The sequence below is a fragment of the Tyto alba genome, unplaced genomic scaffold (assembly GCF_018691265.1).
Source record: "Tyto alba isolate M040663 unplaced genomic scaffold, T.alba_DEE_v4.0 Super-Scaffold_9, whole genome shotgun sequence".
NCBI classification, from domain to species: domain Eukaryota; kingdom Metazoa; phylum Chordata; class Aves; order Strigiformes; family Tytonidae; genus Tyto; species Tyto alba.
Genome location: NW_024881330.1, coordinates 24,546,853 through 24,561,045, shown reverse-complemented (window position 1 = coordinate 24,561,045; position 14,193 = coordinate 24,546,853). Strand labels below are relative to the sequence as shown.

The 14,193-nt window shown below is 39.9% G+C and overlaps 1 protein-coding gene across 1 annotated transcript; it reads right to left on the bottom strand.

Moving 5' to 3' along the window:
* Positions 1–5,784: 5,784 nt before the first annotated feature.
* On the bottom strand, positions 5,785–14,143 carry RIDA (reactive intermediate imine deaminase A homolog). The gene is made up of 6 exons (XM_032987895.2): positions 14,014–14,143; positions 10,116–10,221; positions 9,509–9,563; positions 8,561–8,629; positions 6,896–6,951; positions 5,785–6,487 (listed from the first exon to the last, which is right to left on the bottom strand). The coding sequence occupies exons 1-6, from the start codon at positions 14,076–14,078 to the stop codon at positions 6,425–6,427; spliced, it is 414 nt and encodes a 137-aa protein (XP_032843786.1). The 5' UTR covers positions 14,079–14,143; the 3' UTR covers positions 5,785–6,424.
* Positions 14,144–14,193: the final 50 nt, after the last annotated feature.

Sequence of the window (14,193 nt, the reverse complement as noted above, 5' to 3'; positions counted from 1 at the left end):
TGCATACTTTCTATTTTTGGTTTTTTTTGGGGGGGGGATTTTTGGGGTAGGTTGATGTTGCAGAGTTTTAGTTTTTATTTTTACTAGCCTTCTATAATAGAGAAGTTAAAATGACCAACTAATTCTATTAAAACTCTAATGACATTAAAGTGAGAATTAAAAATTCAAACAGAACTAATCAAACTTCTTGTCCACATTCCCAGATCATTCCATGACAAAAAGCCATGAGAGACTTAGGAGGGCTGAGGAGTGGGGAAACAGGTACTGAGTGGGATGAGGACTCCCCAGGGAGATACAGGACTAGACTGGGCATATAGCCAGGGCCCAGAGTGCCCCAAGAACTTCCACCTTCAGCTGCATCTCATGGCTGGTAAACTCCTGCGAGCTGGGAATTTGGTTCAGCCACCAGCACTTGTGCCAGCACAGCCCCGCTCCCAAAGACGGATTAAATCAGTGGGGGAGCCATGGCGACTACTTGCAAGTTGTGTGTTAGATCATGAGCTGCAGGCTGACCAGCTGTATTAAGCAATTTTCAAGCATGAACCAAGAGGAGTTCTGTGACAGAGAACTGTAGTATTTAGAGCAACAGAGGAGGCTGCACTTGGAAATACAATATGAAGATACAAGGGAGTCGAGATAACCTGCTCACCTCAGAGTCACGCTTTCTACCAGTGTTGGTCTAAGGAAGACAGGTGACCACAGGTGTTCTTAGCTCACCATTCAACTTTTTCAGGCCGTTGAGCAAAGCTAATGAAAGCAAAAGGAAGATGAGCCAGTCAATGATTCAACAGTATCAGCCCACCTCAGCCATCTTCAGTCCTTATGTATTCTATAATTACGACAGATGAAAGCTATTTTCCCTTTTCCTTTCTAAAAGATGAAATAGGCTTGATGCTGTGTTAAACTTGAAATGTTAAATCACCAAAATTACCACAAGATCAGAATGTGGCTGCTAGATATATGCTGCCTTGAGAAGTAAGACATCCCTACCTTGAGAAATATATTGGGGTCTGGTATTCCTGGTTTATAAGCTACCAAAGCATATACTATGCATGAAGGGCCAAAATACATGCAGTTATTTGCCTCTGAATACCTGGGATATCACAGAGGTTGCCAAAGGCAGGAATTGGTCTGTGGTTCAATGTTAAAGGCTTTCTCACGTTAAAGGCTGAGAAGATGATATGCCTCCAGAGATAGGGCAATATACTCTAGTTTGCCTTTTTTTTTTTTTTTTTTTTTCTTCTTTACCATAATCCTAATCCAAATACAAGACCATCTTCAGAACTGTTTATCAAAAACTAGACAATCTTCATGTTTTAACTTCATCCAAGGTAAAAGTAATCATTCCAGGCTGCAGGGTGTGCTGGGCAGGACAGCTGAAGGAACAAACTTAATTTCCAAGCTAACAAGAAAGTTCTGGTAGGAATTTTGTTTCAATTACCAATAAATACAGCCCTAGAAGAGGTTAAATTTGCACCCTGTCAGCTCTATGCAGACACATATGTATGTTAGGATCCCAGAAGATAGTTGGCAAACTGGCTGGCCAGGGTTGGCTCTTTCACTCAATATATAACTGCGTTTAGGTAAAGACTGCAGCAACAGCAAAGTGCTTGTAGCAGAAAATTAGGGCAGTTTAAGTTTGTTTATATGTTTTAGCAGAAGAAAAAGTTTTATTAAAATTATGTACTGAGCTTTATTTTTGCATTAATTAATCTGTAGGGAATATAATCATTTGTTGAAAAAAAAAAAAACCTGCTAAAAGAAACAGCTGCTAGATCATTCAAATTTAAGTATTGCTTTACTTTCACAGAAATAGAGGACCTGCTTCATTGGGTCTTTTAAATTTATATGAGATTGAAACAAATTTTAAATGGTGAAATTCACTTGCCGCAAGCTGAATTGCAACTTCATATTTTGCATGTTAGCAGCTCATTCTAGCAAACAAAGAAATCTAAGTTTAACTTAGCTCTAGTTAAAACAGGATTTCTTAAAAGTTCATGTACTTTGCTGAATTAAGACCTAAGAGCCACAATACTTGCTTTTTATATTGGAGAATTATGGGACTTAGCCTTTTAATCTTAAATAATAGAATGAAATAATACAAACCTACTTAAAAAAATAAAAGTTTTAAACATCTTTATGGAAGGCTGATTGTTTATGTTAGGAACTGCTACATTATACCTGTAAATAAGAGAGTCTATTTCAGTCATTCTTAAATTCCTGTACCTGAAAAATACATATGTAAGCCTGAGGCATGCAAGAAACTGCGCAACTGGTTTCCAGATAAAAGCTAAAGAGTCATAGAGCTAAAAGTGGATTTTACTTGCTGACTTTTTTTAAAGTGGCACCCACTTACTGGTACAAACATTTTTAATGGCAGTAGCATGTTGTGTCTTGTTGTCTGCACTCCAGCATGCGTTTATTTTGGGTGCTTCACTTACATTTCAGTCTCAGACTGTACCTTGCTGCAGAAAGCAATGGTATATTCACACCCTTTTGTACCAGTGAAGACACGCAAAGGAGTTTTCTAAAGGACTTACATCAGCAACTGGACAAGTCAGCACAAAGAGAAAAAATCCAAGCTGCCATCTAGTGTTAGGTTCAAGGTTGGCAAAGAAGCAGTATAGCACAAGTAAGGTGTTGGAAAGTAATGTGAGGTAAGAAGTGACCATAGCGATGATACAAGGCTGAACTTAGCTCCTGTTTAACACTACTGAAATCTGATGCAGGTGTACTTCAACCGAATCTGCTACAAATAAGTTAAATACATTCCAAAGTAATTATATGTAAGCAAAGCTGTAACAGAACCATAAATACAAGTTGGGAATCTGTTCAAATTAACACAATTCAATTATATTAATTATTCTTAACTTATGAAGTAAAGCAACATTTGCTCCACAGTTCCTAGAAAGTCACATTCATGTTAGTGCTACCTCCTTCCTGAGAAATCTGGTCTTGTTTTTCCTTAGATGGGATTGCTTCTTGAGTCAGAGCTGTAGATCATAGACATTAATAGTATAGCCATGAAGAGAGAACAAGAGCAGAAGCCAATACTAATAATGTTTATGTATAGGAAGTTTATATGCAGAAAAGCCAGGTACTTTTTCAAGGTTGTTGCTTGGAAGTTCAGTTTGAAGCACTAAAAGCATTACCTTGCTTCTAATAAAAATAAATAAATCTTCTGTCAAGGGAAAGCAATATAATGCTGTAAAACATCCATATGTCTTACATACTTGCTGTCACAGTCTCATTATTAATCTGTACAGAAAAGAGACAATTTACAAGCTCAGTAAAAATCAGTAGAAATGGCCATTTCATGCTGTATCTAGAAGAGGTAAGTGGGACTGACTGTTCTCACAGCTTTCTAACTGCCAAAACAGTAGATGCTGCTGTATGCTAAAGTGGTACCAGGAATGCATGAAAAATATGAAATACAATTACTGTAATAGTGCAAGTGAAGTGTGAGGGCGGGAAAGCACACCTTACAAGCAGGAAGGTAAGAAACCACAAGTGGAACACTCTACAGCGTATCCTAGGATGGAAGATGATTCACACAGCATGGCTGTGGTATTGAATGCAGGGGGATTTTTCAGACAAGGCATTATCTGCGTGTGTCATGCAAACGTAGACAGCAACACGGTGCAGCCAGATTGGATTTTTGTTGCATGATTACCATGAAACTCATTAACCTATTAAAGGTATGCGAGATGATCATCGGTAGGCATTATACACAGGAGACAGATGATACACACGCAGAACCAAAGTCTGGATTAGAGTTGTTGGGACAGCTGAACCCACAGTACTGGGACTTAACCTGTGTGTGGCAAGCCAGCGTTATGCCCTCTCCTTGCTATACTGCCGCTTTTGGGGCTTATCAGATGTGCTGTGGTGGTTCCTTTGGTGGGGTTTTGGTAGCAGGGGAGGGGGCTACAGAGCTGGCCCCTGTGAGAAGCTTTTCGAAGCTCCCCCAGCTCCAAGTCAGACCCACCTCTGGCCAAGGCCGAGCCAATTAGCGATGGTGGCTGCACCTCTGCAATAAAGTATTTAAGAAGGGGAACCTGGGAGGGGGTTGAGACTTGTGAGGAAGAGTTACAAGAAGGATGAACACAGGTCAGTAGAAGGAAGAGGGGAGGTGTGCTAGAGCAGATCCCCCCTGTATCCCATGGTGAGATGGCAGGGCCACCACCCCGGGAGGTCTGTGGTGGGGCAGAAGCAGACCTGGGGTCTGTGGAGGAGCCCACACCAGGGCAGGTGTCTGCACTTAAAGGAGACCTGGACTCTGAGGGGATAAACAGCCCCTGCTGTTGTAGTTTGGTGCTTTGGGGACTGCAACATGCAGGGGTGACCCGCGCCAGATCAGCAGGGGAACAGCTGCATCCTGTGGGAAGGACTTACCAGAGAAGGTTCATGGAAGACCATCTCCTGTGAGAGGGAAGCCACATGGAGCAGGGGAGGAATGTGCAGCGTTCACCCCACCTCCCAAGAAGGAAGGAGTGGCAAGCTGACTATAACCCCCGCCCCCTGCGCCACTGGGGGAGGAGGTAGAGAGATCGGGAGCAGAGCTGAGCCTGGGAAGAAGGGAGGGGTGGGGGTGAGGTGTTTTTTGGATATGGTGGCACTTCACACTGTCCCACCTTGCCTGTTAAGTGTTGTTTTTTGTTAGTGTTTCAATTAAAGTGATGTTCTTTTCTTCCCCTACCGAGTCTGTCGTTTGCCTGTGACCATAATGGATGAGCCACCCCTCCCTGTCCTTATCTCAACTCCTGAGCCTTTTGCTTCATTTTCTCCTTCACAGCACTGGGAGGGAAAGGGAGAGTGAACAGCTGTGTAGTGCTCAGTTGCCCTCTGGGCTCAAACCACGACATCAAAATTGAGTGCGTTTGGTTACAAGATGGGACTAGAAAGAACTTCTGAAGCACTCAGTCATGGCACTTTCGCATACAAACAGCAGCATCTGGAAGAAGCAGCCTACAGGACTCCCTCTCAGTACATTTAGTAAAGCAGGTACATCTTCCTACCACTGAAATGGTATGTTCTCCGAGTTGCTGTACATAGCTGGTTTTACTTTCCACACAAAGGAAGGGGAAATACGGTGGTAGCTGCATCTCATATGTAATTGAATCAGCACCTTCACAGAAGAGAGCAAAACAAAGATGTTGAGGTAGACAGACTACAATAGAAAATAATTTCTGCTCATTTCCCCCCAAATAAACCAATACAGTGCTTAGTCATATGGCTGTGGGGAAGACAGGGAATCAGCTCTGCCATGAGGTAGCTGACTTTCAAGCCAGTTCCTTAAAAGCATGGTATCCATTTCTACTTTGTTAGAATATAAATGCAGAGTGCTGGGGTTACTTACTATCATTACCAGTCTGACTTTTCAATATTGCTTAATCACCCCATCAAGCAGATGCTTCTGCCCTTAATGGCAGAGAGAAAAATGCCAAGAACTGTAATACCATGGCAGCTGAAAGCTTCCTGTCTTGGAGTACTATTATCATCCCTAGCTATTAAAAGGTAGATAATAAACCTATTCTTTCAGCTTGAATTATTTCTTATTCAATAAGAAAAATAAGCACTGTTTTGCAATGATGTATCAAAGCATAATCAGGAAAAGAAAAGTTTGCTCCCAGAATAGACAAGTACAGTTCTACAGATGCAATTATCATTTATTCTCATTAAACAGGATTTTTTTTGGTGTTTTTGTTTTGTTTTAAATCAAAATATAGTCAAAGTTGAATTGCTATGAAAAAGATTATGAAAAAAGTTACAGGTAGAGATTCATTTACAGCTGATTTATAAAGTTAGCAATTTACTTCATAAAAGCATAAGGTTCTTCTTTCTGAAATGAACCTTAACTGTCTTAAGCAATTGCTTCCATATGAAAAACTGTGAGTCCCAACAGTAATCTATTCTGTAAAGAGTTTAAGACAGTTCAGAAACAAATACGCAAAAATTCCCCAAAACGCAAAGGTGAATACATACACTAAGCAATTCAAGGGTTCCATTTTCCCATTTCTGCCATTTTTGGTTTTTTTTTTTTAAATTGCTACAAAGCACCTAGTATTATGAATCATTAGTTCTTTATGTCCAGATCACCCATAGTATAACTGTCATACATTTACCCAAACGTGTAATTTAATACCAGACTATCCAGTCACCATGACAAAGTAAGGGCCCTGTCCTGCAACGAAGCTCAGCTGATTTTAGCAGGACTCCCAGAGGTTTCAGGGTTTGATGACAGAGCTGTAAGCTCATATTTTAGAGAATCCAAGGCCACAATCCAGCAGAAAGCACCTTTCCCTGGTAAGCTTACTGATTGCAACTGTATGTAACTGCTGACAATCAATTGTAGGAATAGGATGTAAGGGAGAAGTATTAAATCTAAAACTGCTGTCGTAGGATATTCAGTCTCTATTTATAGTCAGGCTGAAGCATCTTGGAGGGGCCCCTGAATGGCAATAGCTTCAATCTCAACTCGGGCACCCTGCAAGAAAAAAGATGAAGAAATGTATTAGGAATTTAATGTATCTATTTTATGATGCAATTGGATGTATAACACAACCCTGTAAGAACAAAGTGACATCTGAGGGAGATTATACTCCTGCTAAATTAGTAATACAACTGTCAATGTTAAGTAATACTGAAAATTCACTTTAAGTATCATAATACCTTATATTTCTAGTGTTGTTGCCATCTTCCACCATAAAGAAATGTGTGTCTCATATTCAGATCTCTTATCATGTGCAGGAATACGACTGGTATACTTAGAAAAAAACTAAATACTTAAGAGTCTTCATTAATATAATTGAAATTGAAGTTATTCCAGAATAAGAAAAGCTGTCAGAATGCTTCAGAAATTTTTTTGGGGGGAAGATAAAAAAGTGACACTTACTTTGGGCAAAGCAGCAACCTGATAGGCTGCTCTGGCTGGGAAGTTTGTCTTGAAAACTGCAATTTAAACAGAAACATCCACCAATCACTTAACTTTGCTTGATAAAACACAGTTCAAAGTAATCTGTATAAAATGTAGTCACTGGAACAGCTTCAGGTTCAAGGCTGCAAGACAAACAGTCGTCTGTGCCAGCTATTGCTTCCCCCTTGTTGTTTTTTTTTTTCCGTCACTGGCTGCTCTAACATCTCAGCAAGCTACCATACATCATCAGGAAGCCAGCTACAGTTGCAATCTAGTGGCCAGTGATAATTTGCACTCTGCTGACACTGCACGACCTTCATACCAACTTGGCCAAAAAAGAAAGATTAAATCAGAATAGTGTTCACCCAATTGCAAACACCAGGGAGTGGGAGAGGCCTCTTTCACAGACAGAGCAAGAGGGAGAAACAGGCCCCTGTCAGAGTCAGGAGCAAACATCCCAGATTTGCATAAAGTCAACAGGGGGCCAACCTTACTCATATCAAAGGAAGGTTGTGGAAATATAGGCCCTTGGACCTATTCCTCCATTCCAAATTAGGCCTGGTGCTCAAGGATATTAAAAGAACTGGGGAGCAGGGGGTGGCAAAGGGGAAAGATATTGGTAAAATTATAAGAGCTGAATTTATAGAATAATAGAATAGTTCAGGTTGGAAGGGTTCTTTAAAGACCATCTAGACCAACCCACTCCCCTGACATGGGCAAGAACATCTTTCACTGTATGAGGTTGCTCAAAGCCCCATCCAACCTGGCTTTAAACACTTCCAAGGAATTTGCATAATAAAATGAAAGTTTTACTAGTGAGAGTTAATACTAACCTCAGAAATGGTAATTTCAGGGTCCTGCACTGACAAAACAAGATAACAACTCACAACCAAAGAACAGCAACAACTGCTTTCTTGAACTACAGGTAGGAGGCAACAAGTAACTAAGTATCCAGCTGGTCTGTTTTTACCCTGCTTAAACACATACACAATTCAATTTTGACATGCAGAAGACTATGTTGATAGCTCATAAACTTCATTCAAGATCAGATGTTCCTATCTAATTAAAAGCCAAAGCTGTAACTTACGTGCATACTCTCCCAAATTCTTCTGCACAATATGGCTCATTGGAATCACTTATTTCAGTCTACATTCAGTTTCATTAACCAAGTATTATTTATTTTCTTTTTAATTAACTGGAACAGTGTGACTCGTCCTTGTAGAAAAAGTGAGCCCTGTTCCATAACAATAACCAACAAATTATTCAAAGATACAAATAGACCTTAAAGAAACAGAGATACAAAATCTGAAAATATGCATTTAAAGGCTGACTACAGTAGAATTATATTAGGGACAACACAGCATCTATGAAGGTAGAGAGGCATGGAAGATCAACCTGTAGGGACAGCAGGAGTTGATCTTCACATGACAGCAAGTTAGTGGGATGGTAGGAAAAAAATCCACAAGAAATTAGGCTGTGCTTAATCTGGTGCTTGCAATTTTTTTTTTTTTAATGTTATATTTCTACTGGAATCTCAAAGAATCTGGAACTACATCATCTGAGTCATTTAAACACTCTGCTGACTGTGAATATAATTTGTTCCACAAGCCACCCTGGTAAAACAGAAACAAAATATCTACTTACATTGTTTGTAAATATCATTGATATCATTGAAGTCCTTCATGTCTGCCATCAAAACTGTAGTCTTCACGACTAGAAATTATATAACTGCAGTTATTTCAGACCTCTGAATTGTATGCAAAAGTTGAAAATCTTTAGTGCCTTTCTTGCTTTTATTTCATAAACTTCTCTGACGTATTCCAAACATTTTGAAAAGTTTTGCAAACAGATATTGACCGTTAGAGCTACTACATACAGAACCACCTAAAAAGTCCAAATACCTAGTATGTAAAGAAACTTTAAGGAATTAGACAGTCCTGACCAGCTCTGAAAATATCCACTTTAAATTTCATTCTAAGTCCAATTCTTCCAAGAGGGACAGAACTGATAAGCAGGCCAATTAAAAAAGCTGTTGTAAATCAACTGTTGGCAAGAAATTATATCATACATAATATCTGCTGCCAAAAAAGTCCATAAAGGGCCTGCAAATATAGTATATGTTAGAATTTTTTACCCATGACTGCCCAAGCCATCATTAATCATTGTTTGGCTCCACTATCAGAGTCCGTCCCCAAAAAAAGTATTGAAAGTGCCTAGAATATTAACAGCATAGATACAAACCATCTTGTACCCAGAGCAAAGCCTAGGATGCTTAAAATGCCTGTAGTCAGTTGCAGCTCTGTCTCTACCTGAGCTACCCCAGTTAGAATTAAAATATTAGTACCACGGGCAGAAACTTTGGGTGAAAGGCAGTGTTCTATTGATACCCATCACAAAGACTTTCATATTGCTTTATTTATGCTGGTTTTTTAACCCAGACTCACGATTCCTTTTGTTTCTTTCAGTTATTGATAAAAACTGAATGTTTAGCAAACAGATTGGGTGGTTTTTTTTTCTAACGGTCACTTCATTTTTTTTTTTAAATCTCGGTAAAAACAACCACTTGTTTGTCACAATCACAGCAGCACTTACCATTGCCATAGTCACATCCTGCAGCTTTCAGGATTTCTCCCATGTTTTTTAGAGCCTAATGGAAAATGAGACAAAAGTCTTTTAAGTATCAGCTGGATTGTATTTAGGTAAGTATGTAAATATGAGTTGTATCTTGGATACATTCATGTTATTGTGTAAGTTCAACCAGCAAATCTTCAACAGTCTTCGGGGGCAAGCAAAATCAGAAATTAATAAAAAGGAGCTTCTAATAAACCGCAAGTATTAAACCATCCGTTCATTAGATGTAAATGCATGATGCAGCCCCATCTCATCCTATTACCTCATACCACCTCTTTGCTGCTGGGGGAACAATTCTTTCCCCAACTCAAGCCAGGGTTTTTATTGGGGTCTGAACCTTTGTTACAAACATTGATTCTTTCTTATATGAAATACAGATTCCTCCCCTGACCTCCAAGTTGTTCGGGTAGAAAATGACAGTGTTAGGATGGCATGTCTTCCTCCTGCTTGTCCCTCATCTTGAAGGATGTGAAATGTTCTCTCTAGGTCTCTTCAGTTTCTCATAAGGCCCTGTTTAACTAAGCACATGCCAACTCCATTACAAGTGTATTGCTAGAAGACATCTTACCTGTTTAGCTTCTTCCTTTGCCCCTCCGGAGACAAGCTGCCCAGTGGAAGGTTCTATACCTATCTGTCCTGCAATGTACATCGTCCGGTCTACCAGCACTGCTTGGCTGAAAACACAAGTGACATGTTAGTTTTAGTATTTCTCCATCAAAGCATTTAACTATCTGAAAGCACATTTTACATTTTCTTCAGTAGTTTATAATATCTCAGGACTGAGGTTATGCACACAGAAGTCCGTAAACAGTCATACATTCAATCTGCTTAAGCTTCTGGGACAGCTGGGATTAGACCACCTATGGAAGCTCATAGCTCTGGTTTTGGGGAAATAAACCCAGTTTCTTGCAAAGGCACAAGGTATGAGCGCAAAAACGCAACGCTAAACTGAGCTACACAGCTTCCACACTGCAGATAGCACAGAGGGGAGGCAGAGTAAAACAACACATTTTTTGCATCTGCCCATATAAATATTCCATTCTAGTCTGAGAAGCAGACAATACCTTTCATCTACATCTCAGCTGCAGAACAATGAAGAAAAAAAAAAAAAAGAAAAATCAAGAGGGTTGATTAAAAAATTTAACACTTTTCTTCTCAAATAGGCACCATGATAATGAGTTACAGCTGTGAGGTTAAGCCCTGCACACTAGTTCTCTGGCCGTATTCCTCTGGAGTCATGAATGTGGCCAGTCAGCACAACACCCTGTTTCCCAGAACAATCAATCTCTCCTCACCAAATAACCTGAATGACTTGTTGGCTTGGTTAACTCAGAAGAATGCAGAATTCAAGCTATTTGCAAAATATTTTTACGTACTTCAGCAAAAACACACCTGACATTTAGTACTGGCCATTATTAATGCCTCTAATTACCACAAAGAGATTAAAAGATTAAAACAAAGATTTAAACTACCTAGCAAACATTACGAAAGACATAATCTACTTCTCTTCAGCTGGCAATTACAGATATTTTGCAAAGAAATTTGAGACAGATTCTTTTGAAAGTGTGTGGTATGTTTTCTTATCTCTTCCCATTCCATAAGAAAATGCATTGTTTTGACAGTTCAACAAGCTTCTCAAGGTACACAAACTAGAGTTAGGCATCTCCCTGAAGTATCTAAATTAGTAGGTTAGCTTTCTCTTAATGTCAATGGAGGAAGAAAGGGACTCTTTCAGAGAACATTTTTATTACATCTCTCCTCTTAATTGAGATTGACTCAGTTGTATTGTCTCAATCCATTGACTTCACAGGGGACCAAGCTAATTTAGGGACTCAGTAAAATGATCATGGTTAAGCAATCCCAAACAGTGCCATCACTTTTACCTCTGTCCTACATTCTCCTGTAATTTTATAAGGGGAAAACATTGACAGTAACTCTTCTGATATGTTAAAATATCTTACATGGTGATTATTTTTTCTATTATCAACTAACAAAACTGGAGTAAATCACAAGACTACACCATTTAAAGAAGAGAAAGTAGTGAATGAAGTAGTTTTCTAGCTGATTCAGTCTTATTGATAGAAAATGTGTGTATGAAGCAAACGCACATACTCTAATTTTACTTTCTTTCCAGCCAAGTCCTGCTTTGTTTGAGGCACAGGCTCTCAGACCGTAAGCTTCTGCTTCTGTTTGAAGCACAGAGAACCATGCAACAAGAAGGCATGAGCTCTCTAAACCAAAAAAAAAAAAACCCAAACCAACAAAAAAAAAAAAAAAAACAAAAAAAAGAGAGATTGTCTTGTACTGCATATTATAAAGCAAATGACACAACGAAACATGCATCCCAGCAAAGGCCTTCAGACAGTCTTAAATCACAAATAATTGGAGAAAAAACAAGCTGAAGCCTTCCGATACTACTGCCAGATCAACACCTCCAGCAGTCTTGCTCGGTCCCCTAACTCTGCTCCTCAACTTCCTTCTCTTAGTACGCTTACTGATGGAATCCTCCATTCACTGAGACTATTAACAATTTACCAACTAGAGGGTGTAACTCTACTGCGGTCAAATGCATGAGCGAAGCTCAGAGAAACTTCAACTACACAAACCCAAATCACACTTTAACTGCAGATGTATCCTATAACTAGTGTCAATCATAGCTACTCATTTATCTCTGATTCAGCAGAGATCTGAGTGTGTGCCTACAGACATTCAGGTTTCAGTATACCTAAGTGCATAACTGGATGGACATTATGACGTTAAGAACAACATCATCCATGGGAGATGGTGTTAAGAAGCACGCTCTTTAAAGACAAGGACTGCAAAGTTAATCATATTAATCATCTGTGTAAAGAAGATCTAAGAACAGTATCCCTGCTGTGTCTTTTAAAAAGCTGAGTAACATTCATGATATATATATGTATATATACATCGACACACATGTGTCTTTTCATATATCTATCTACCTACTCACGGCAAAGTACTGGAAATTGGATGCAGTAAAGGAAATACAAAAATAGAGAAAAACAGGTCACGAAAAAGCATACTGAAGGGCTGTAGCAGAACCAGGAATGCAGCCCATACATCCCAATTTTTCCTTCCATATTAAGCCCTCATTCTTCTGTTACCACACTCAGACTCCACAGCAGAGATCTAGCAGTTGTTTCTTGTGCAACGTTTGCTCATTGGACTTTGACAAGTTTACTGAAACCTGATAAATGAAGTTAGTCATAAACTTATTGGTTAAACCTGACATACAATTAACTGGCTGCATAATAAGCAGTATTTAATCAAGAACTATCAATAAGCATAAAATGTTGAAGTGCAGTTAACCCACAACAGCAGTGGAGAGCTATGTTGAGGGCTACGCCAGTAGCGTGTGTGTGCAGCCAGAGAACTGTTGCCTTCCCATGTCTTAGATGTTCTCCTAACTACAAGCCACGCCAGGCACCTGGCTGCAATCCACCAACAGTTTACTGTTTAAAGAAATTAACCTTCATGTCGTGCCTCTCTGCTTCTCCACTTTGTACCTCTCCATCTTTGTAATTCCAACAAAGAACACACAGTTTGAGCTCAGAAAGCTCACTCTCAAAGTAAAGGAAACAAAATGCACCTGGAAGGCACTAAGATGTGACAAGGGGAAAAGTTTAAGCCAAAGGAGACTGTGTTTACAATGGGAAAACAAAGACTGAATGCAGAATTAAAAATTCTTAGAAAATATCCTAGTAAAAATACCTCAGTACCTTATCTCTAAGAGTCTACTATAGTTATTGAACATTTTTTCACATCCAAATAGCAAAGGGAAACTTTTCTCCAAATAAAATTAAGCTTGTGTTTTTGTTTGTTTTGTTTTGTTTTTTTTTTAATTACATTCAGAACTGTTACAACTAACAACTCGTGAAAACGTTGAATGACATCCTAGATATCTTTACAGCAGTTAGTTTTAAGACTAAGAAGCCTTTATAACCTGCTGGCAGCCACACTCAAACTAAGAAAAGACCTGCGATTCCCAGGCAGAGAGCTCTCCCACGGCCAGAGCATGTCCTGCACCGGGCTCAGCCTTCCATCGCCCCCAGAGTCGGCATTCCCTGTCAGCTTTCCCGTACAACATGCTTTTTCCCGAGTCAAGCATTTTTTCCTTCGGGGGAATCATTCCTGCTTTTGCCCCCCTTTTTTTTTTTTTTTTTTTTTTTTTTTTTTTTTTTTTTTTATTCACTGCTTATCACTAATTTCAGAATTATTTTCCCAACGTGACTTTTTGAGAGACATCGTAAAACCTCACCTAAAGCGATGAAGACGCTCCCCCCCCCGCCAGTTCAAGCTGAAGTTTGCCGCTAGCTCTGCAGACCCTCAGCACACAAGCCCCCAGGGCTGCCTGACAGACCCCCCCTCCAGGCACCGGCTCGAAATTCTACCGCCTAAACCCGCTCCTTCTTCTTCCCAGAGACCTCCCCCTCGCTAAGGCATACCTGTAGGGACCCAATGCAGCGGGAGCCTTCGCAGTGCTGATTATTTTCTTCACGAGGGAAGCCATCACTGCCACCAGCAACCCCCCACCTCATCTCAGCGCCCCGCCGACCCCCGCAGGGGCTGCTGGGAAATGTAGTCCTTCGAGTGAGAGGGCGCGCTGCGCGCATGCGCGGTGCGGG